The sequence below is a fragment of the Mesoplodon bidens genome (assembly GCF_964165515.1).
Source record: "Mesoplodon bidens genome assembly, chromosome: 11".
NCBI lineage: Eukaryota > Metazoa > Chordata > Mammalia > Artiodactyla > Ziphiidae > Mesoplodon > Mesoplodon bidens.
In genome coordinates, this window is record NC_138167.1 from 75,548,754 (window position 1) to 75,573,128 (window position 24,375).

A 24,375-nucleotide genomic window follows, 5' to 3' on the forward strand; every position below is an offset into this window, starting at 1 on the left:
GAACAGGGCTCGAACCCATGTCCCCTGCATTGGCAGGCGGATTCTTAACCACTGCGCCACCAGGGAAGTCCTAGATCAACTTTAAAATATGCATAATACATTGACTGACTTAAAGCTAGAAAAAAGTAAAGTAAAATAAAGATTGAATTTTTAAATCATTTTTCATCATTGAAGTTTTAAGAGGGAAAATAAAAATAACACAACTACTGTTATCATGGCATTGTATATCCTGTCCATCTTTTTTATCTGGATATTTTTATATTATCATAACCTTGAATTTGTGAGTAAAGTCATTCTAAATAATGTAGGATCAGAATTTGGGATCTTCGAAGTTTGCCATAAAAAGGCCTGAGAAGTAAAATGGCAAAATATTAACACTTTGTGAATCAAGGTAAAGTATATGGGAGTTCATGGTATTCGTCTTACAATTTTGTGTAGGTTTAACAATTTTCAGAATAAAAAGTTGGAGAAAAATGAAAGACCATAGACTTATTATATAGTGAGGAACTGTCTTACACCTTTTAAAATGATTAGATTCGGGCTTCCCTGGCGGCGCAGTGGTTGAGAGTCCGCCTGCTGATGCAGGGGACGCAGGTTCGTGCCCCTGTCCGGGAAGATCCCACATGCCGCGGAGCAACTAAGCCCGTGAGCCATGGCCGCTGAGCCTGCGCGTCCGGAGCCTGTTGCTCCACAACGGGAGAGGCCACAACAGTGAGAGGCCCGCGTACCGCAAAAAAAAAAAAAAAAAAAAAAAGATTAGATTCTACTTCATCTGAGTCTGTGGGACTCCAGGACAAATGTTGCTTTTCTATTCTGTTTCTTAGGGAAAATCTGTACAGCAGCTCCCTGGGAGGAGGGGTGGCCACCTCCCCAATGCTGATTGTGTTTCACGGGAAATACTCCACCATCAACCCCCTGTGGCACATAAGGCACCTGGGTAAGTATTTCAGAAGAACACCAATGTGCATTTTATAGACCCAATGAGCACCAACGTGAGGAGCGTGTGCTATTGCACCAGGTTCCTCAATTCAAATCCTCCAGGTGACCTTGGAGGTAACCTTGGACACGTTACTTAAGCCTCAGATTCTGCAAATGCAGGTGATAAAAATGACCTGAGAGGTGTGTTTCTAGGAATTCAGGAAAAGCAATTAGACTCATGCTTAGTATATAGTATGTGCTTGCTAAACATGAACTATTGTTACGATGGAACTTGCACTGTCAGGACTTTTTCACATGCCTTTATTGCTCTCTTGCAGTAGCCCATAGTGGACAAAACCAAATGAATTACCATAATAGTTTATGATGAATTTAGATAGCCGGCAATTTCTCTTTTAAAAAGAAGTTGTTTAATGACTGTGCACTATGTGAGTCCCTCAAGTCTTTTATTCACTCTTCACTACAGGAGTACAGGCTCTGGGGTATGGACTGGAATCCCAACTCTGCTATTTTCTATGACCTTGGGCAAGTTACTCAAGCTCTCTGTGCCATAGTTTCTTCACTTATAAAAGGAAGCTAATAGAACCTTATGTTTTTACAAGGAACAAATTACCTAATATGTGTAAACCGCTTAGGACAGAGCCTGGCACAGAAGACATTCACATTCATTCAAACATATGGCTACAACCCATTAGCCAAAACCACTGGGCCAGATCTGTTTAGAAATATAGAAAGGTTTTGAATTTTTAAAAGGTAATGTTGTGCATGCACTTATATTATGCAGTACCCTGAGAGGGTTATAGATTTTGCTGCCAAAGAAGTTATTAAAAATCTTTTTGTTTTCAGACATTTGGGGATTGATTATTTTAGAACTGGAGACAATGGATTGTGGACTTATATTTACCAGGTGCCCATACACTGCCAAGCCCTGGGCTAGGCTCCAGGGATAGACGTGAACATTACTTCTCTCAGAACAATCCTGCAAGGTGATATGTCCCCTACTCTCCCTTGTAAAAGGAAGGACAGACAAAACTGTGGAAGTTGGGTTACTGTCTCCTCTCTTCTGCCTCACCAGAATCTCCCCATTTTTCTGAGCATCCGTATGCACAGAAGAGTGACACGGGGACATTAAGGACACTAATATTCTGTCTGATTCGCTTTATAATAATGTTGGGTTCACTGTTAGGTCAAACATCAACATCTCCATGTGCTGAGTGTGTAGAAAACCTCATCAAAGTGGAATATCTATTAAAATGTTGTGTAGGAACAGCTATGCAGAGCTTAGATCCATAGGGTTAGAGCAGTTTATGATCTTGGAACAGAGACTCAGAATTACATTTTATGAACCATCTAACTTATTGACAAGTAGGAAGGAGCAGAATCTTCCCAAGGGAGAGAAGTCATTTTTCCTTGTAGAACAGAGCCTACATCTCTGCTGAACGTTTTAGAATCAGGGATGGTCTGCAAAGTAAAGCTACACAGAAATCATTTGAAAAATGATTCCGTTTTAGAGTTTGTTGAAAGCAGAAAGCAGTGTAACACTAATGGGTATTAAGTTTGGGTCTAAACAGGTAGGCTTAAGATTTTTAAAATTTATGAAATTCATTTAGCTAAAAGCAAAACTGCAAGCCCCTACAGAGTCCTTCAGTAGTGGGGCTGTGAGACAATGTCCTACTTCCTGGAGACTTCCCACGTGAAGGCTCTGCCCCCCAGATGAGCATTTCCTTGTATAGATTCTTTGGAAGTTGATAATTATTCCAATTATGCTACTACAGCCCAAACACCTAGCTCCTCTTCTGAAACTCCCTGCACAACTATGTTTATGAAAGAAAGGTTTGGAGGGGGGTGTTTCCCTCTTACATCATATGTTAAACGAGAATAATAATATTCTAGCTATTCGTCCTCTCTTGACTCAATGGACTTTCAGTTGTTTTTTTAAAAACACCACATTCTCTTTCCTAGAAAGAAAATGTAACATGATAGGGATATTTAAAAAATTTATATTCACAAGATCTTAATGTACTTCTGGAAGAGATATTCTAAAAATATTCTGATCAATAGCAATATCAAGGTAAATGTGTAGTCTCTAAGCGATTACTTATGAGGAGAGTAATATTCAAATGGAGGCAGCTGTTTGTTAAAAAGGAGATCTCATTCTCAGTCATATTTTATAGGGTAAACACAAGACTTTAAAAGAAAATGCTGCCATATTAAGGACGGAAAATGCAGAGAAACAAGAACTATAAACTCTGGGTGGGAGGGAAATTAATACAAAGTCTTTGGGGGGCAATTTGACAATCTCTTATCAAAATTTATAAGGTACAGACCCTTCAATCGAGCAGTTCCATATACAAGATTTTATCCTACAGGTATTATCTGTACAAGATATGCATAGAAGACTGTTCATTGTAGCATTGTTTATGCTTGTGAAGGGATAGAAACAGCCTAAATGTCCTTCATAAGAAACTCACTCAACAGTCATATATCCATTCTATGCAGTCATTAAAAATGATTCAGTGGGGCTTCCCTGGTGGCACAGTGGTTGAGAGTCCGCCTGCCGATGCAGGGGACACGGGTTCGTGCCCCAGTCCGGGAGGATCCCGCATGCCGTGGAGCGGCTGGGCCCGTGGGCCATGGCTGCTGAGCCTGCGTGTCCGGAGCCTGTGCTCTGCAATGGGAGAGGCCACAACTGAGAGGCCCGCGTACCGTAAAAAAAAAAAAAAAAAAAAGATTCAGTGAATTCACGTGTGCTGCTGTGCAAAGTTTTCCAAGACAGTAATTTTAAAAGGCAAGGTACAAAATACACACACACACACACACACACACACACTGGTATACACGTAGAACATTACTGGAAGAATTTCACGAGAAACTCTTTAACAGTGGCTATTTTGGAAAATTAGGGTAGGTGGTAGATTCTTCATTGCATACCCATTGATTTGTCTGATTTCTCTTTTTTTTTATGATGAGCTTGTATTGAATTTTTAATATAAAATTTTAATTTCCTAACAAACCTATTACTTTCCTCTAAACACAATGAAGGCTGGAATCCAGACACCAGATATTCGGAGCATTTTCTGCAGGAAGCAAAACTACTCCACTGGAATGGAAGACATAAACCTTGGGACTTCCCTAGTGTTCACAACGACTTATGGGAGAGCTGGTTTGTTCCTGACCCTGCAGGGATATTTAAACTCCATCATCCCAACAGCTGATATAACACGACATTTTAAACATTTCCTGTATAAATAATGTGGAATTGTCCATTTGTAGCCTACTATACCACTGTTCTCTGTGAACAGTACCTTTGATACAAATGATCCACAAAAACAAAAAACCCTACTGTGTACAAATAGTACCTTGAATCATATAGGTATTGATTTACTTCCTTAAGTACAAGTGGCAATTATAGAAGATAATGTGAGTGAAACATGCTATTGGGAAGAAATAAACCCAGAGAGATTTCAGCAATCAATTTGCTTAACTCTGAGTGAAATTATAGCCACAAATTTAAAAAATTTCTAAATGTATTTTTCACATGTAGATATTTTTTAACAGGTTGTCAGTCTTGTCTTGGGTAGAACAATATATTACATTTAAAACATGAAATGTCTGAAAAAATAAAATATTCATAGATTTTTAATGATTTTCATTATATATTATTCTACATGTTAAATATAGTAGAAGACAAACTGATCTCAGGTTAACAAGGGGAAAGAATACAAGTCTTGCTAAAGAAAACAATGCAACTTAAGGATAATCATCTTCAATATTTTTTATTGTAAAAACCATCAGATTTTTAAATGAATTTAAAAACTTTTTAAATATTATTTAATGAAAAAGTCTCATATTGTTGTGTATAGGGTATATCAACATTTACTGTTCATCTGTCATATTTAATGAAAAACACCATTATTGTATGCTTGAAAAAAATCTTCAAACTCATTCTCTAGTGCGTGTCCATCATAATTTAAAAGGTATTTTCTCCACTCAAAGAAAAAAATCTACGTAAGGCTGTACTTGTTAAAAACCAAAGCAATACCTAGTTACATGCTTTACAGAGTCTCAGGAAAAAATAATTAAATTGTTCCTAATCCCTGATGCAAGGCACTTCAAAGCACCTGCACAAAACATCCATGTAAACAGCAGTACAGAACGTGATTTAAATAACACGAATGACTTTTACACAGCTTTACCTAGACTAAAGGAAAAATAAAATCCATCATAGCTACAGCTACAAAAGTATGGTAAGATTCACAACAATAATTTGTATCTCTTATTACAAAAAAAAAACAGGCTACATAACCTTTTAGAAAAAAAACAAAACCTCATAAATATTTTCATATCAAGAAACAGCATGCTCCCTGGGTAGGTATAAAATCAGAATATTCCGAAGTGATCAGGAGTAAATGCAACTGGCATTTCTGAATACCCAGCTTTGATATCCACCAGGCCTAGTAGTCTGGACTATTTGTAGCACCATGGAAAATGCATTAGAAAATCACAAAGGGACATTACCTCAAAATAACCTGGCCATGAGGTTCACTTAGTCCATAGTAACAAATAGCAATGATGAAGAGAAATAATTTTTTTAAATTACTGGCTTATTCAATTTACCTAGCAAGAAAAATCCTGTATTATTTATTTTAGTACATCTCATGTACATAAAGCACCAGTTTAAATAAGATTATCAAACACCTCCAGCATCTTGTTACTCAGTCTGAAAGTTCATTTCTCATCATTTCCATGTTACATGCTTAAAGCCAAGGAGGATAAAATTTGGTGATAGATACTGAGAGAGACATTCAGTTCCTTCCCTATCAAATGTATGTCTCTCAAGTAAAACACAGATGAAGTAGCAAAATTTAAAAGCTCTTCTGCACTCTCTGGAACTTAACCATCCCAGCAGAATAGTTTCTGCCTACTAGAGGACCAACACATGGGGGTGAGAGGGCCAAAGCCAGGGCTCATGGCCCTGACATGTAAGGCCAGGTTAGCCTTGCTGCTGCAAGGCCATACTCTCCATTTCTACTACCAAGCAACTGTCACAAACGCTCACCCCTGGTAAAGCAAGGAGGTCTGAGTGTGAATAGAACTCAGGAAGCCCATCAGACACCACTAAAAACTACCAACCCTCACAGATGAAAATCAGCACATTTGCCTCTTTACCAGTGGGAATCTTATCATCAGCATGCCCTTCTTACGCAGGAAAGGGATAACGGTGCGCCTAAGTTTATGCACAGTTAATAATCAAGTGTAAATATGCAGACTCTTTCATTTTTAAATTACAGGTTAAAAGTGACTCCCGAAAGAAAATCAATTTCTTCATAAATGAAAGATAGTTTATAAAAAGCTGGAATGAAGATTAATTCCAATACAAAAACTCATACACAAAAAACTCTACTTTCTCCTTCCAAAGTACTTATGTCCGTAAGTAGTTCTACTGTACCATGATTACATCACCAGAGTAAAATATGAATAAAATACTTCAGTTAACAAACCACTTTGAGGTGGTGTCAAGAGGGCCACTTCTTGACAACTGCATTAAAACTGCAGCATTTAAGCAGGGCTGAGAAACACCATTCTTAAGCATGGTTTCCTTCTTCCGGTTCTTGCATCCCACAGTGATTATTAAAGGAAGGAATCTGGTCTGTAAATGACTGGGTCATCCACTGCCCATCTGGAATGTCACTGAAAGTTGATCCTCCACTGTCAGGTCCTGGCGGGAGGGGTGGGGTGGAAGGGGGGAAGAATGTTAGTTTATTCTATTTGAAAGCTTTAAATGATCAATTAGGAGATTTTAACAGTCCAGTGAAGGAGAGCTGTTATTAAAATAGTTAAGCAAGCTTCCTGAATACAATTGTAAATTTCTATTCTATTTTAAGATATGGACTGATAAATCCTCATGTTATTCAAGGAGGGAAATGCACTTAGAATGACTTAGAGTCAGTGACTTAAAGAAAATGAGCTGTAAAAGCTTGTGAAGTTAAACACCAAATAACAATCGAATTTTCACTCTAAGTCACTAAATAGATTTTTGTATTTCCGTTCCCATTCTTCAGGAATTTACTCTCTCTAAAAAAACTTCTTTCCCCAATCCTGGCAAAACCAAGTCTTTGAAAGAAACAAACAGATGGAGGGGACATACTCAGCCCATCTGAAGAGAAGCCGCAAAGTTCACTACCGCACGGATTTTCACTATAAGCACCACCGTATGCTGCTTCATAACCCGGATCATACTTTTCTTCCTTCACTGCCATCTTCTTTGCATCCTCTGTGAGAAGGGTAAAAGGGATTTAAAACTGATTTTGTATAACAATTTTGAAGATAGCTTTATTCAAAAAAGATTATCGTGAACAAATCTTTTTCTTGAATGTCACATCTGAGACACAACTTTCGCTTTAAACTCTTTGTAACATAAACCAAATTAACTCATAAAAGCTGTCAAAATCTATTAGATTTAATTTGAGGTGAGCTGCACTGTTTCTTGGCTCCTAGACATCTGCAGGAGCACCCAGATGAGACAGGAAGTCCTTGGGAAAAGGATTTTAATAGTGACTAACACCTGTTATCAGAGCACTCTGGCTGCCAATATAATTGTTTTCTTTTCTCCTGCTTAATTTAAAATTCACAGCATACTTTCTATAATGTAGATACACATGAAACGAACAACAGGGGTGATAGTGGTAACATACCTTGGGCTAGCCGCAGGTCAAATGTATATTGCACCTCTTGGACTTCTGTGTTTCGCTCAATGCCTTTCAACTGATCTCTTAAGTCTTTCAGCTTAATGTAGTAATGAACTTTGTCCTGGGCTCGAGGAAACTGAGCACATCTTGCACTGGATGATGGCATAACATAGCAGAGCTAGAATCATAACATTTTGTAGTTATAGAAATCTTACATTTCTATTGAATCCACTCATCTTGAGATTAGAAAATCTGTCTTTCGGTTAATAACTTGATACTTATATAAATATATGCAAAATCAATAAAAGTAGCTGTGTTTGAGTTCAAATTTGTAATATTTACTTAGTACAAAGTCAATAAATCAAAAACGATGAGGCTTCCCGCCTCCTCCAGTGTTCGTACAAAACGACATGTAAGTGTACAATGAAAAGTCTTGGGCTTCCCTGGTGGCGCAGTGGTTGAGAGTCCGCCTGCTGATGCAGGGGACGCGGGTTCGTGCCCCGGTCCGGGAAGATCCCACATGCCGCGGAGCGGCTGGGCCCGTGAGCCATGGCCGCTGAGCCTGCGCTTCCGGAGCCTGTGCTCCGCAACGGGAGAGGCCACAACAGTGAGAGGCCCGCGTACCGCAAAAAAAAAAAAAAACAAAAAAAACAAAAACAAAAGTCTTTCCTCCAAATTCTGTTTCTATCCACCTAGCTCTCTTTTCCAAGGGCAATCAATTGCTAGTTCCAGAGGTTTTCCATGAATATATAATCAAATAAACGTATCTGATACATGTACTCTCCCTCGCCCCTTTTAAAAACACACAAATGGTAACATTCTCTATTCCCTATCCTGCACCCTGCTTTTTTTACTCAACAATGTATCTCAAAGATAATTCTGTATCAGGTATCTATATCAGAGTAAAATAAGCTTCCTTTTGTATAGCTGTGTAGTAGTTTCATAATTTAACCAGAGCCCACCTGTGGGCATTTAGGTTGTTTCCAATCTTTTAATATTATAAGCGGTACTGAAAAACCTTGTATATATTTAATTTTGAATATGTGTGAGTTTACCTGTTAGATAAATTCCTAGAAGTGGAATGGCTAGGAAGAAAGATATTTGCATTTATCATTTTGGATGACGATGACAAATTGTCCTTCACAGAGCATAAAATATATCAGGATGTATATATCTTATATAAAAGAGTGAGGCTGCTGAATTTTGGACTTTCCAGTTGCAATTTTTTACAATTTTAAAATTGGCCTCTATACCAAATATTACAGAAAAAAAAACAAACCGTTATTGACTTTCGTTTTGTTTATGCAACATTTAGAAAATCCTGATTCAGAAAGATGTGCAGGTGCAAATGCTACCAGGTTTTGTAATAGCACATTTTCCAAGCTCAAGATAGTCTTCAATTAAAGTGATACAGAAACTTGAAAAAGTAGATTTTTTCAAAGCTGGATCACTAATATCATCAATAACTCTGAATACTTCATGATAAAGAATAAATTTTATAAGATAAATGCACTCACAGATCTTTGTAAGAGCTAAAACTACCTATCTTGATATGATTCAGGTTCACTTATTATTGCACTACTATGATCACACATCCAAGAGACATACCTGAGCCTCATCTGGCATTTAAGGGACAATAATGCAGTACTTTATAGGAAGTAGTGAACTCATCTGTACAATTTTACCCAAGTAGACAAGGGTAGGCCTCAATTTAAAGAATGACCAGTGCTACAACCTACTTTATCAATCACATATTTGTTAAAAACAGAAGAAATTTAAAAAGAAGTTAAAATATATATTGGTGGCAGAAACTTTATTCTGAGGTCTCCACAAAAACTTGTCAGCACGTTGGCTTCTCATCATTTAAAATGCTGTCTATAACACAGAGGTCTGTGCATGTGTATTTTTATTTTAAAAGTTGTAAACAAAACTTAAAACTATATTTAAGAAGCAAACTTTGAATCAAATGTCTGCAGAAACTCCACAGAAATTATAGAGTTTGAAAACCAATGTGTTATTTCATGATGCCTTTATGTATAAAGTCACAACTGAATAAGGGCTAACCCACTTGAATTTGATAAGAATATGCCATTAAATATATTTCGAATGAGCTTGTGAGCCAGCTCCTCTTGATATTTTAGCCAAATAACATAACTAACATAATGTCATAAAGACATTTATCTGACAAATGTTTCTTTTTCTAATAAAACTATAACAGTATCTGAATTAATTTGCAACTATTACTTCAAGTTGATATTATTCCACAAAATACAGTGTTTTTTTCTCACGGCATAAATTACAAATGGGCAGAACAAATAAAAAGGGGAAACTAGCTAGAGAAAATTCATATTTAGTTGACTTACAAATGTAGTTTTAAGGACTTACAGTTTCTGTGTCTGGGATCTTATGCGGTTGAAGTCCAAATTCTAAGTTCTTAACTTTTACTCCAAAAACTTCCTTACTAAAAATGTCATAAATACCTAAAATGAAATACAAGCATATTTACATTGCCCATAATGTTAGCAAAGAAAAAAGATAAAATTTAGAAGTAAATCTTACATTTTCCATTAAACACTGCTATTCGTGGCTGATATTTCTGTAATTTCTGCACTAGAATACGTCCTCCTTCACGAAATTCTTTACTAAAATCGAATTAAAAAGTAGTCAAAATATAAATATGGCAATATTTATAATATGCTAAATTCAGATAGCTTTCTATAAAAGATCAAGTCATATAACTGTTAAGCTCAGCTTAAACTAGATACATAGGATGCTCCTAGAGTACGTGAGGCTCCCAGCATGACCAAGGTTCCAGCCTATAAAACCGAATGTTATGCAATCACCTGGAAATATCCTTGCTGCCTGGTGTCGTCCTTTCCACCATATTGGTGAATCCAATACCATATTTTCCTGGTAAAGTGTGATCATCCATGTGATTCAGTTGGACCTCACTCAGCCCTGACATAAACAGACACTTCCCTGTGAAAAAGAGAGTTCAGTTTATTTCTGTAGAAGGTCAAAGGTTTTTCTGTCCCATGTATTGATGTGGGTCTACTCTTGAAATTAAAAAAAAAAAAAAGATTTCGGATATTTAAAAAATTATAACATAGGTCAAATACCATACCAAGCAATTACTATGGGCTGGGTACTGTGCTAAGTCCTTCACATGGATTACCTCATTTAATTGTCATAACTATGAAATATTACTATTATTTATCTCCTTTTTACAGAGGGTCAAAGTAAATGCTTGTTGAGTACACAGCTAGTCAGTGTAGTAAACTTCGACACTGTTTAGCTTTTTAATAATTGGCAGTACCACCACCTGCCCCTGGAAAACCCTAAACAGATAAACATATACCAATGGACTCAGGGCATTTAAACATCTTGACAGTGGAGAAAACGAAAAGTTTAAACTTCTCTAGAAATTTTGTCTTCAAATAATGGAGACAACATGTTATTAGTTCCAAAACTACATTACTATAATTTGTCGTAAAGGTTTTTAATGCTGTTTACTTAATCAGCTAGTGTTTCCTGATTGTCTACTGCAGGCCTTGTCTATTAGGCAGTGTTATAATAGATAAGACGATTTATATATAGGACAATACAACAGGAGTTATACTTGGTTTTAAAACTCACTCTACTAGTATGAGGGTCTTCAACACTAATTTCTGCTAGATACAAAGCATCTGTGGAGAATGTCTCCAATCAGAGTCTCTCTTAACTACTACAGCTTGATTGCCAATGCATTTCATTTCTCCTAGGAAATAAGATGAGCAGAAACCTGGAAAGGTAAGTATTCTGTCTGTAGTGGACAACGATGTACTATTGCTACTATTCTGTAGATAAAAGAATAGTAACAAAAAAGAAAAATCATTTTAAAAAAGGTGTTAAAACTCACTGAAAACAACTCAGACAAAAGAGAAAGTACTCCTTTCTCATGCCCCTCCACGCTTATACACCAAAATGTTAACAGCGCCAGATCATTTCAAATCTTTTATTTTTGTGTAAAAACACATAGAAAAGATGTATTATATCTACTCAACCATATAGTTTCTTTTTAAAAAACACAATTTGGTTTAAAAAAACAAGACCCAGGGCTTCCCTGGTGGTGCAGTGGTTGAGAGTCTGCCTGCCGATGCAGGGGACACGGGTTCGTGCCCCGGTCCGGGAAGATCCCACATGTCGCAGAGCGGCTGGGCCCGTGAGCCATGGCCGCTGAGCCTGCGTGTCCGGAGCCTGTGCTCCGCAACGGGAGAGGCCACAACGGTGAGAGGCCTGCGTACTGCAAAAATACAAACAAACAAAACACAAGACCCAAACTATTAACAAGAATATCTAGTTTAAAAGTAAAATATTAAAAAAGGTAGCCACAGGGACTTCCCTGGTGGTCCAGTGGCTAAGACTCCATGCTCCCAATGCAGGGGGCCTTTCCCTGGTCAGGGAACTAGATCCCACATGCTGCAACTAAGGTTCGCATGCCACAGCGAAGATCCCACATGCGACAACGAAGACCCTGTGTGCTACAACTAAGACCTGATGCAGCCAAATAAATAAATATTTTTAAAAATAAAAAAAATAAATAAAAGAGGTAACCACTTACAAAAATGGTTTCCAGGTCCAGGGTAATGATGCCCTTTGTAAGCAGCCATTAGTCCTGGGTTTATGCCAATCTACAAAACAAAATGTTTGTACATTTTAGTCTTGAAAAGTAGGCTTAAGTCTTAGGGCTTCCATGGAGGAGTGGTGGATAAAACTGAATTGATTGGGCTTCCCTGGTGGCACAGTGGTTGAGAATCTGCCTGCCAATGCAGGGGACACGGGTTCGAGCCCTGGTCTGGGAAGATCCCACATGCCGCGGAGCAACTAGCCCAGTGAGCCACAAATACTGAGCCTGCGCGTCTGGAGCCTGTGCTCCGCAACGAGAGGCCGCGATAGTGAGAGGCCCGCGCACTGCGATGAGGAGTGGCCCCCACTTGCCGCAACTAGAGAAAGCCCTTGCACAGAAACGAAGAGCCAACACAGCCATAAATAAATGAATAAATAAATAAATAAAAATTTTTTAAAAAAGCAAAATTCCTTTAAAAAAAAAACTGAATTGATTAAAATAAAAATCTAATCCAGCATCAGAAGCTATTGCTTTATCAAGGACCAACTCTTGACCTGAACAAAGTATTCCATTTTGAGGAAAGAGATTTCCTTTATATTAAAAGTTTTGGTGTTGTTTTTAAAAACCAGTTTGACTCCCTCATATCCCCAGCAGCCTCACCCCAACTGGGCTGGAAAGAGAGAGGAGCTGGAGCAATCAATCAACCTGAGCCCAGGTCCAGCCACAAGTCTGCTTCTCAGCTCCCAACAAGCAGCTGACTCCACATCATCTACACAGTTGTTTCCATGCTGATGTTGCTTACAGTTACTGACAAAAATCAAAGTTCAAAATCAGTGTTATCATTTATGGAGGACCCACAGGTGTCATGCAACCTAAGTGAGTCACGTGGATTATTTTATGTAATTGCAATCCCTATGCCAAAGGATCCACCTTCATCCTGTCCTCGCCCCTGCTTCACCAATGAGGAAACTGGTGTTTAGGAAGGTTCAGGCTTGTCTGTGGTCATACCCACGTGGCAGGATGTGAAACTCACCCATACAATACAGCCTTAAGAAGGTGACTCCATTTACTACCAAGAGGATCTTAGAAATGGCTCTTTTCAGCAAAATGCTATTTGCAAGGATATGGTTAAGTAAAGTTAATCCACTAATGCTATTTATAAAACCAAAGGAGAACAAATATCCTTACAATCACAATGTCCAGATTGAAGGTCAAAATGTCCGGTAGAGTCTTGGTCAAAAGTTCAGCTTCTGAAACACCATTGAACCGGTCTACTTTTCTTTTCACTTTAAATGTGTCTGTAATTTTTTCTTGCTTTTCTTTTGATTTTGTGGACTTGCCAGATTTTTTGGTTTCCGCGGGTTTTTTGGGTTCCACTGGTGTTTTTGGTTCTGTTGTTCTGGGTTTTCTTCTCCTTCCTCTTGGAGTCTCTGAAACACAATGATTTCCAAGACGTAGATGCAAAAAAACTTAACTTACAAGCTTTATGCAGCTTTCCCAGAAAAGTCACCCCATCAACATCCTTTCTACTTTTTTATTTCCCAACATCACTCTCCTCTGCAATACCTCCCCCTCCCTTCTGGGTCTGTGTGGCCTCAACCCCACCCTCCTTCCTCTGCTAGCTGTTCTTGGGATGAAACGTCCTTTATAATCATAGATTGAATTTCCACACAATATTACCTGGCATCTTGGCCTCCCCAGGGATGCAAAGTATCTATGTACCATTTTATAAGAATTCTAAATGTAAATACATAAATAGTTAAGTCAATAAATGAAAGAATAAATAGAAAAACAGGGAGGAAGGGAAACATTTTAATTCAGTTTCCCCGTAATTTCCAGCAGAACTCAAATGGCTTGTGGGCTTGTTTTAGGGACTGAGTGTATATTCTGTTCCCCACACAGTCGAAGAGGTGAATTGAGATATGCTGGGGATGAACTCTCTGGGCTGGCAGTACTTGTCAAAAGGTAAGACTAGGGCTCTGATCTCAGGACCTCAAGCAGAGTTTCTCAATCTTGGCCCTACTGACATTTTAGGCTGAACGATTTGGGACTGTGAGGGCCTGTCCTGTACATTCAAGTATGTTTAACAGCAACTGGGGCCTCTACCCACTAGGTGCCAGTAGCACCCCGCCAGTCATGGCAATCAAAAGTATCTCCAGACAATGCCAAATGTTCCTTGGGGGAAAATTACCTGTGGACAAGCACCAGCGATATAAAATTACCCAAAGGAAGTCTTGATTTTGTCATCCGTAACTCTTTAACGTGGCACTTCATTCTCGGGCCCCTATCCCATTCCGCTACTATTTGGCGTTTCCTCAACTGAGCCTCCCATCCGTCCTCTCTTCTCCTCCTCACACTGCTTCAGCCACTCCCTATGCCAAGGGGTCCACCTCCATCGGCTGGTGGCTGGAGAAGTCCTAGTGCTCCCTGCCCGGAAAGATAGAAGAGTCGAGGGCAGGGTGGATCTCCAATGCAGTGGAGTTAGATGTGCTCCTGCAACCATAAACTGAAACTCTGAGCACATTCCTTACACCGTACTGCTACACTGAGGAGAATCGTTACCCTCTCTACCATCCACCCCCAAATCTGTACTCCTCTCTTCTAATTCCCTGTCTTGGTGAATGGTACCTCTTTCTCCCTCACCTCCCACAAGAAATCCATGAACCATGGCCTCGCCTCCCAGTTCTGCCCTGCTCTCTACCATATTATCATATACATTATTATTATTTGATACATATTATGATATATCTCTATTATAGTCTATCCTCTATGATATTAAAATATCCATCTATATTTAAGTCCCCCTCTAATTCCATTCTCTCAACAGCTTCCTATCGCCTTCAGAATTGAACACACATTCTTTAGGTTAAACAAGAAGCCTCGACTGACCCCTAATCCAGCCTCACCTCTCACCATTTCTTTGCTATACTCCAGACTCCAATAACACAGAATCACAGTTTTTCAACTGTGTCATGCTTCTTCATGTCTGTGGTTCGGTGCACACTGCTCCCTTGGCCTGGAATTTCCCCCAACCCATTTGTCATGTGCTTCATGTGCTACTCCCTCACTGCTGAATTTCAGAGCTCTGGGAAGCTGCCTCTGAGCCTCAGTCCAAGTTAGGTGCCAGCCCCGCAGCATCCTGTGCCCCTCTGCATCACTTAGCGTACAGAGGAGTTCCATGTTGACTAGATCAGGAGATATTTGAGGGCAGGATCCATGTTCTTTTATTCCCCAAAACCTATCACAGTGCCTGGCACTTATTAAGTACTTAAAAAGTGGATTAAATTTTTTAATACAAAAACAGAGTTAAAATTCATCATTAAACCCTTTCTTAAATATGTTGGCTAATGCAGTAGCTAATTTCCCGAAGTATCCTGGTGAAAACTACCTTGTGTGGGTTCCTGAGCAGGAGCTGGGGCTGGAACTTCTTCTGGCATTTCTTGTTCATTCATAACTGCCATAGGCACTTCAGCCATCATTTGTTGGAATGGAAATGTATAAAAAGCTTGCGCTTGCTGAAGGGAACAGCTGAAAGAACAATTAAGGATAAGATAAGAAGACAAGATTACCCAAATGTAAGGTTAAATGATCAGCTCTAAAAAACCATTAGGATCCAAATATTTGTAACCAGATTATAGTGTTTATTTAGAGTTGACCACAGAAGCAAAGAGAGGAAGAAGATCTCTTCCCATATGTACACATTTACCCATCCTTTACTGGGTGCCTACTAACCATCTATAATTAACTTTCACACTGTTTTAATGACAAAATGTGTCATCAGTAAAGCTTACCAGTCCTGTCAGGTAAGCCTGTACTTCCCTGAAATAAGATCACGGGAATCTTCTAGTAGACAGTTGAAAGGCCCACCAGCCCATACAGGGTTGAAATACCCACAAAAATAATTTGTATTCCTACCTTCAGTATTTAATCTTCTTGTCACAAAGATCCCCTGCAATTTAAATTTTTTTTTTCAGTTTTATTGAGATATAGTTGACATGTAACATTGTGTAAGTTTAAGGTGTACAACAGTGTTGATCTGACACACATATACTGCAAAATGATTACCACCATAGCCTTAGCTAACACTTCCACCGGGGCACATAATTACCATTTCTTTCTTGTGGTGAGAACATTTCAGATCTGCTCTCAGCAACTTTCAAGTATATCCTTCAGCATTATTCGTTATAATCACCATGCTGTACATTAGATCCCCAGAACCTGTTAATCTTGTAACTTGAGGTTTGTGCCCTTTGACCAACATCTCCCCATTCCTTAAGAACTTAAGGTTCTCTTTTGATTTACTTGCCTGTTTACTTATGTATTCATTGGATTTGTTTTTTTTAACGGTTGCTGGGGTTTTTTTTGCCACTAAATGAGGACTAGAAATGGATATTTCCATAAATATCTGTGAATTTATGGAAAAGACTTCTCTAAACCTCTCTTCTGAACATGATTTAAACTCTGTTCAAAGTGTTCTGTTCAATGTAAGGAACACAGGCCTTCACAGAAAACAAATGCTAAAAATATTTCTGGTGACTATAAACCACTACCCCAAGCTGTTGCTATCAGCACAAAGCTAGGGAAGTAAACCCACATTTTATGAAACCTGAGTTACAGCTGATGCCAAAAAAATGCCATTAAATGTGCAGAAGGAAGAAAAACACTAGGAAATAAAATGGATAAGCACCATTTACCATTTGGAGAGAAAAGCCATGTTTTCTGTGGCAAGCTTAATAGTTTCTTTTTCTGTGATGTGTGGACAAAGAAAACAGGGTGCTCAGAAAGCTGAGGTTAAAAAGGCAAACCAGTACACGGTAAATGCATGAACTTTACAACATGTAAATCATACCTTAATAACTTGGTTCTTAAAAAAAGAAGGCAAACTAAAACATTCCCCAGGATAAACTTAAATGGCCCAGGCAGACACGGGGTTACAAACTACCTGTGGGTGGCTAGGCTAGAACACTGGAGGATCAAAGAAAAACAGGGGCCCAATCTCAATGGACAAAACAATGGCGAAGCATTTTAGCTTCAAGCTATCTTTAAGGGTAAGATGGTAAAGAAAAGATGAAGAATTAGTGAGAAAGATATTAAACTATATATCTGAAGAGTTTTATTTCTTTAAATACATTGTTTTCAAATTATATGAAAAAATAAAGACAATACAATGATTTAGTAAACTATAGTATATTAATATGAGTCTACTATGCAGCTACTAAAAATTAAATTTATTGATATGTAAAAGCACAGAAAATGTTTAATATATAAAAAGTGGAAAAGAATACAAAATAACATTGTGAGCTAAGGCTGCTCATGGAGAAAGTATGTAGACAAGGACTAGAAGTTAAGTTGTAAAATTGAAAAGAAGCAAAGGGCTTAAACCTTGCCTGGCACAAAGTCAAATGTTCTGTTTTTTCACACTTTTCTTTAATAATATTCATAGCACTTTTGGATAAATTGTCCAAATACTGGCTGTGTTTATGACTGAGATATGCTAACGAGGAGCTGGATATATAGCTAGGTTAGTCGAGAGATCTCATGTGGCTACCCTTGGAAATTCCAGTAAAACGCACTGTAACTTCGGACTGTGGCCAGTGATGGTTTCCTGAGATCTAATGGCCCCTTTCAGCTAGAATATATAAAAGAAAACTCATGTGGTCACAATAAGTGAGTGTCGCATTGTCAGGAAGGCAGCGTCTCACTCTCCCCCATGTTTATTGTTACGGCTCTCAAAATTTCACATATCTGTCCCATTTTGAGCACTTCACAAAAATCCACTCTTAAAAATATAAAAACAAGGGAAACACCATTCCCATTACAAAAGGATTCTGAACTTAAAAAAAATGAATTTCCAAAATGTGGCTCCTTTAGCGTATTTAGGGGTCATTAACTTCTGACTTTCAGAAACTGAAAGCCAAAATTTCAGAATTCAGCTGGCTGAAGAAAAAGTGAAAAACATGTAAGAGAAAATGTGGTCTTATTTTAAGAGATATGCATCAATTTTTAAAAAAAAATCCAGAAACTTGGCTATAATATGGATGCGTCCCTTAATCTTTCTAAAATTATCCCTGGCACTTTACAGTAAGTTTAATTAGAAAAGAAATAGAGAAAGCTATGAAAAATAGAATGTATAAATTCTGAGGTAATGTACTATTTTTGAGCATTCAATTTAGCTTGATTATCTTAACAGCTTCCTAACAGCCGGAACAAAAGGAAAGAGGAGGGCTTCCCTGGTGGCACAGTGGTTGAGAGTCCGCCTGCCGATGCAGGGGACGCGGGTTCGTGCCCCGGTCCGGGAAGATCCCACATGCCGCGGAGCGGCTGGGCCTGTGAGCCATGGCCGCTGAGCCTGCGCGTCCGGAGCCTGTGCTCCGCAACGGGAGAGGCCACAGCAGTGAGAGGCCCGCGTACCGCAAAAAAAAAAAAAAAAAAAAAGGAAAGAGGGTGGACTACATTCTTACTACTCGGAGAAGACAGCACGACACCTGTACCAAACCCTTTAGGAACTTGAATGCTAGGAAACTGGAGTTCTGGATAATTAAATTTTCTATTATCTAACAATAGTTGAATTTGGAAGCAGCATGAACCTATTTCAACCTTAATGTGAAAATATTTCCTAAATACATTTGTTATATTTATATAGGATAACTGCCACTTCAGAATTCTGCAATGTTTATGAACAATACTTGTCTCTATATTAGAGACAGCAACAGAGGAGCACTTAGCATCCTCTCAGGACCTCCGTTCCCTCCCCATGAAAATGAGCGGTGAGATTCCGTGATTTCCACATACATGGAGAAAGTGTAGGAAATAAGACCAAACCTGTCCAGACTCAGAACGGACCCCAAAGCATTTTAATTTTCTATAATTCCCTGATATCAAACTTACGAGCATGATAAATGATTTCATTTCCCCTTGCTGACTTTTCTCCCCTATCATTTGTGTTTGTCTCCACACACAAATGTTCTGGACACCTCTCCCCTTTTCCTGCAGTTAACCCTTTCCTCTCTCCTAGCCTCCATTTACACCCCCTGCACCTGAACAACAGTGCTCAAAGGACTGGTTTTTTACCACTGTCTGAAAGTGATGAAGTGTGTATTTTCCAAAGGTCTTTCTCAAAACACACACGGGCATGCATGTGCGCACGAGCGTGCGCGCGTGCGCGCACACACACGCACACACACACACAGAGTTGACTAAGGAGTCCAGTTAATTTAGATTTTGCTGCATTTCAAAAAACTAACTTGGGGCCGTGGGATGAATTGGGAGAGTGGAACTGACATATATACACAACCATGCATAAAATAGATAGCTAATGAGAACCTCCTGTATAGCACAGGGAACTCTACTCAATGCTCTGTGGTGACCTAAATGGGAAGCAAATCTAAAAAAGAAAGGATATATGTATACGTATAACCGATTCACTTTGCTGTACAGCAGAAACTAACACAACACTGTAAAGCAACTATACTCCAATAAAAATTAAAACAAACAAAAAACCCAAAAAACTAACTCTTTAAGGTTTCTCTAAGATGAATGACTCCAACTTCTTTAACCTTCAGTTATTTTCTACTATTTTAAAGATGTAAGTTGCTTTTTTTCTAAATATATTTGTCTTAGTTTGTTCAGGTTGCTATACAAAACATCATAGACTGAGTGGCTTATAAACAACAAACATTTATTTCTCACAGTTTTGGAGGTTGGAAAGTCCAAGTTCAAAGTGCTGGCAGATTTAGTGACTGGTGAGGGCCTACTTTATGGTTCATTTTAGGTTGACTTCTTGCTGTGTCCTCACACGGGGGAAGGGGTGAGGGATCTCTCTGGGATCTCTTTTACAAGGGCACTAATTCCAATTAGGAGGGCTCTGCCCTCATGACCTAATCACCTCCCAAAGGCTCCACCTCCAAATAACCTAACCATATGTTAGGTTTCAACATATGAATTCTGGAAGGACACAAACATTCACTCTATAGCAACATTTTATTACCTTCATTTAAACAAGCATACACAACACTGAATACTTACAAAATACCGATCAATGCTAAATAATCCAAATGCTCAATTAAAAGGGACTAGTTACATAAATTATGGTGGAATACATTATAACTATTTAAAGCCTACATTAAATATTGCTAAGTGGAAGTGCGTGTATTCACCATGCATTACTGGGTACTTACTGTGCAGGGTCTACTAGAAACTGTAAACACAAAAAACTGAGAATGAGCCAGAACCCCAACTCATTTAACTATTGTGCATATAGCACAATTTCAAGTTTCCTCACTATCTGGTCATTTTTCTAGTGCTTAGGATAAAACAAAATAAAAATACTCCATAGCCTCATCATCCTGAAACTGAGCAGGGCTATCAACTTCCTCATTCTGGAGACATATTACAAAATCATTACATTAGCTTTACTGGCACCAACATTATACTGTTGATTCATACTGAATTTACCATCAATGAAAACTGCCCTTTATCACCGCACCCTTATCTCATACCTATAGCACTGTTCTATCTATACTTAAGCACGGGATTGTGCCTCTTTTTGTAATAGATGATTCACATTCCAGCCAGTTGGGATTGACCTGGATTCTGACTCAATCTATCAATTCCACAAACCCCTCACAGACTTGGGTCACTCAAATATTTTATCAGCATGCCATCAGCATCTTGAAGCTGTGAAACACTGAAAAGTTGGGGTAGGACTACACGGCACATCAGTATAGACCTCTCTTCAGCCTGGCCTTGACTCTCAGTAGTAAAGCAGTTTTGATTTCACCTAAGAGGACTGCCACCAGTCTATCCTTACCTTGCCCACAAAACGTACAGATGTTAGGGAGGCCGACTTTGAAGCTACACTGCTTCAAACACACTACAAAGTGGTTTCAAATTTCAGCTCTGCCATTTACTAGTTCTATAGGCAGGTTCCTTAACCTCTTTATGTCCCAGCTTCCACATCTGTAAAATGGGGACAGAAGCACCTAATTCACTGATTATGAGAATAAAATTAGTTAACACATGTAAAACACTTAAAACAGTGCCTGGTATGTAATACATTTGTTATAATGAAAACAAAGACAACAGGGGATGATTAAATATTCTAGGTACCCCTGTCATCCGCCTTCTGATGCTGTCCAGCCTAGTATCATTATCAAAAAGGGAATGAACCTAGCCTGGTAGGTCTTGCTTTATTCTGAACTTATACTGTAGCTTAGTGGTCACTAGTTCCTTTTAAATATGTTCAATAGCCACTGAGAAGTAAAAATTTTATTTAGGATCAAAGTCAATAAATTCCACGACAGACTCCACCTGTGGAATATAAAAGGGATCCATGTGTTTATTTTCAGACTTTAGGCCCCTCTCCTGTTGTCTACAAGTTATTAAAGAATGCTGTAATCTGGCCTCTCACTTGAAATACAACTCATCTGGATCAGGAAACATGATTTCTGTTAGAGCAGCTAAAAGTTCTCTTAAATGACCTCATTGATCTTGAGCTTTAAACCTAACAATCATTCGGCCATTTTCCATCTACAATCATTTTTCTTAACGTGAAATGAAACATCAAAATCAGAACTAAGTGCTTATATTTTCTGTCATCTACTAACAACATGCCAGTGACCAAGGCAGAAAACCCAAATCTTTCTTGTCCTTCTTATTGTCCACACTAACTCAAAAAAGTTCTTGGTCTCTTTAACATTTCTAGAAAGCCCAATCTCATCTGAGGGTTAATCTTAACTGTCTGTATTCTCGGTGGTCTGTGTCACACGTTTCCAGTCATTTTTGACTTGGCATCCTACTTCCCATCTTTGGTAAATGTCCTTTTCATGCTTGGGCTCATTAGAAACATACGGGTCCTCTTCTTCCTTTTTTCCTCTCTGTTTAGACTGTAAGTACTTATTTAGACTCTTGAACTATTCTCTCTTTTTAAAAAAAGGGATCTATATCTATGGAATTTTTTCTTTGAATTTTTTGAAATTAATCTTCCAAAGTAAATAGTAAATTCACTATACTCAAAGTTCCATGCCATTCCTTGATTAGCACCAAGTCAAGGATGATAGAGAACCACCTTCTCAGGATTACCTGGGGCCTGAGTCATTTCAGAATGCCCAAGGATAAACTCCTGAGAGTACTAACACAGAATTCTCCATATTTCCCAAGGTGAAAGCTTTGCAAATCAAAATAAAAAATGATCTATAACCCAATGGATTAAGACCAAATATAAGTCAGACAGTTTTGAGCTAAACATTGTACCAGAGAGACCTATTACTTTGCTGTAAGGCACTGAGTAAGGTCTGACAATGTGCACAACCAGCCCTCCCCAAATCTGCATTCTGGAACAGGCATGATGGACGACCGGACTCTGCCATTTTATTTAAGGTATTGAGCGTCCAGATTTTGGTGTTCGCGAGGGGCCTGGAACAAATCTCCCGCGGATACGGAGAGATGACTGTAATTTACTTCATGGAAGGTGTTACCCAGGTTTCAATTCTGATCTGAAGATCACAAAGATGAGAGTGATTTCCACAAGTTTTGGTGAATTCTTTTATTTGTAAAGTTCTTCACGGAAAGAAATAGAATTATTTCAGGATTTGATTCATAATGTCAAGATGAAGTCTGCACTTTATCTACATATATCTCCTTCCCTAAACTCTAAGACAATCTATGTTGGTTACTTAAGCACACCCCTTCCACATAACGCCGACTCACAGCATGTCACAACTGGATTCCACAGACGCCCTATTTCACAGATATGAACAGGCCCAGAGAAGTTTAGTGTCTTGCTCAAGTTCAGGGCCCAATGGCCAAAAAGTCAGGATAATTCTTCATTAGGTCTAACACTATTGTATTCCAATGTAAACCTTTTTTTTTTTTTTCTTTTAAAAACTCTGTTACCGTATTTAATTCATTTGGCTTTCCATCTGGGGTTCCAATTTCGAGATCTCTGCTTTTGCAAAACTCTCCACGCCTCTTACACTCCCCAAAGGACATATTACAAGTAAATTCTTAAGAGAGTCCCGAGACCACTAGAACACAATTTCAGATGACTTCTTGGGAGTGTTATTCCTAGCCCCAGAATTCAAGAGCTTTAGTGCGGCAATGTTACCTACCCTGTGCCCCTGACGTACACCTTTGAGGAAGGAAGACACAGTAAATCTACAACTCTGAGATGAAAACTCCTGGAGTGACACGTGTGATACTACATCCTTACAGCTCTGCACGGTAATGGAGGGTGAAGGGAAATGTAGCCAAGAAAGGTAACCGGAGACAAATACTAACCGGAGACTGCTGGTTGCTCATTATCGCATTTTAATGCTGGCTAGGTGCCGGGAAGGACTGGAGAGGGGAGCCCAGATGCAAGCAGCAAACAGGCTGAGGGACCTATGCAACGGGCGGCCCGAGCAGGCCGCCAGTGCGCACGCGCGGCCCCGGCCTTTGTACCGGGGCCGTGGCCTTAAAGACCCCCTGCGTGCGTGCGTGCGCGCGCGCGCCCGCGGCCCGCCCCGCGGCGAAGGGCGCGGGGGGAGGGGTGGTGCCCCGCCCCGGCCTTACCTGCCTGCGTTCTCCGCTTCCATTCCGTGCTGCCGATCGCGCGCGCAGCTACTTCTGCCCGGCAAGCGAGCGACCGGACACTGTAGTACCGTGGCCCAGGCACGTACTGCGGTACGGTAATAACCAGACACTTAGATTCGATTGCTGGCAGAACTGGGACAGCGGCTGGCGCTCAAGCTCCTCCCCCAAGTTTCTAGTCCCCCTCCCCCCAGGCCAGACCCACCCTCCGTCCGGCGCTTCCGTCTGCCCGGAGCCAAATCACACGCCCTGTGCTTGTCACATGATGCAGGGCAGTCCAATCACGTTCTCTCCCCTCTCGTTGGTTCTTCTGCTTGCCACTTGGCCTTCCGGGAAAGGTGGAGGATAAAAAGGCAGGGAGTGGGGAACGCTCTAGGGATGTAAGGTTTTGTCCGCCCGGCTTTTCGGTGGTGGGCTGGTGGCTGGAGTTGGGGGAAGTCCTCTCTGTAGGTGGGGCGGTTATGCTTATCACAATTATCCAGGCCTTTCCACCTGGATAATTTTATTGCGATTAAAAACAGCGATTTGCATTAACTATTAAGTAATTACTATGATGTAGGAGAAAGCAGAGACTTT

At 39.5% G+C, this 24,375-nt stretch overlaps 2 protein-coding genes across 10 annotated transcripts in view; one reads left to right on the forward strand and one right to left on the reverse strand.

Moving 5' to 3' along the window:
* Positions 1 to 7,160, forward strand: part of GLT8D2 (glycosyltransferase 8 domain containing 2) — a 50,130-nt gene extending 42,970 nt beyond the window's left edge. For 2 of the 8 annotated variants that reach the window (XM_081249895.1, XM_081249894.1), the window contains 2 exons: positions 825 to 937; positions 3,979 to 4,516. In XM_081249895.1, the coding sequence (XP_081106021.1) occupies positions 825 to 937; positions 3,979 to 4,151 (286 nt within the window). In that variant the 3' untranslated portion in view covers positions 4,152 to 4,516. Of the gene's footprint in view, positions 1 to 824; positions 938 to 1,782; positions 1,923 to 3,978; positions 4,522 to 6,998 lie in introns of those variants that run through there. The other 6 variants (XM_081249897.1, XM_081249896.1, XM_081249899.1 and 3 more) reach the window with 6 other exon arrangements.
* Positions 4,675 to 23,978, reverse strand: TDG (thymine DNA glycosylase). Of its 2 annotated transcripts, XM_081249893.1 has the most exons (11): positions 23,782 to 23,978; positions 16,147 to 16,180; positions 15,620 to 15,759; positions 13,420 to 13,661; positions 12,226 to 12,295; positions 10,469 to 10,604; positions 10,185 to 10,267; positions 10,011 to 10,105; positions 7,632 to 7,803; positions 7,085 to 7,210; positions 4,675 to 6,655 (listed from the first exon to the last, which is right to left on the reverse strand). In XM_081249893.1, exons 3-11 carry the CDS (start codon positions 15,708 to 15,710, stop codon positions 6,522 to 6,524), a joined length of 1,149 nt encoding a protein of 382 aa, XP_081106019.1. In that variant the 5' UTR covers positions 15,711 to 15,759; positions 16,147 to 16,180; positions 23,782 to 23,978; the 3' UTR covers positions 4,675 to 6,521. The 2 variants fall into 2 exon arrangements, with proteins under 2 accessions (XP_081106019.1, XP_081106018.1); XM_081249892.1 differs by lacking the exon at positions 16,147 to 16,180.
* Between the last annotated feature and the right edge of the window lie 397 nt (positions 23,979 to 24,375).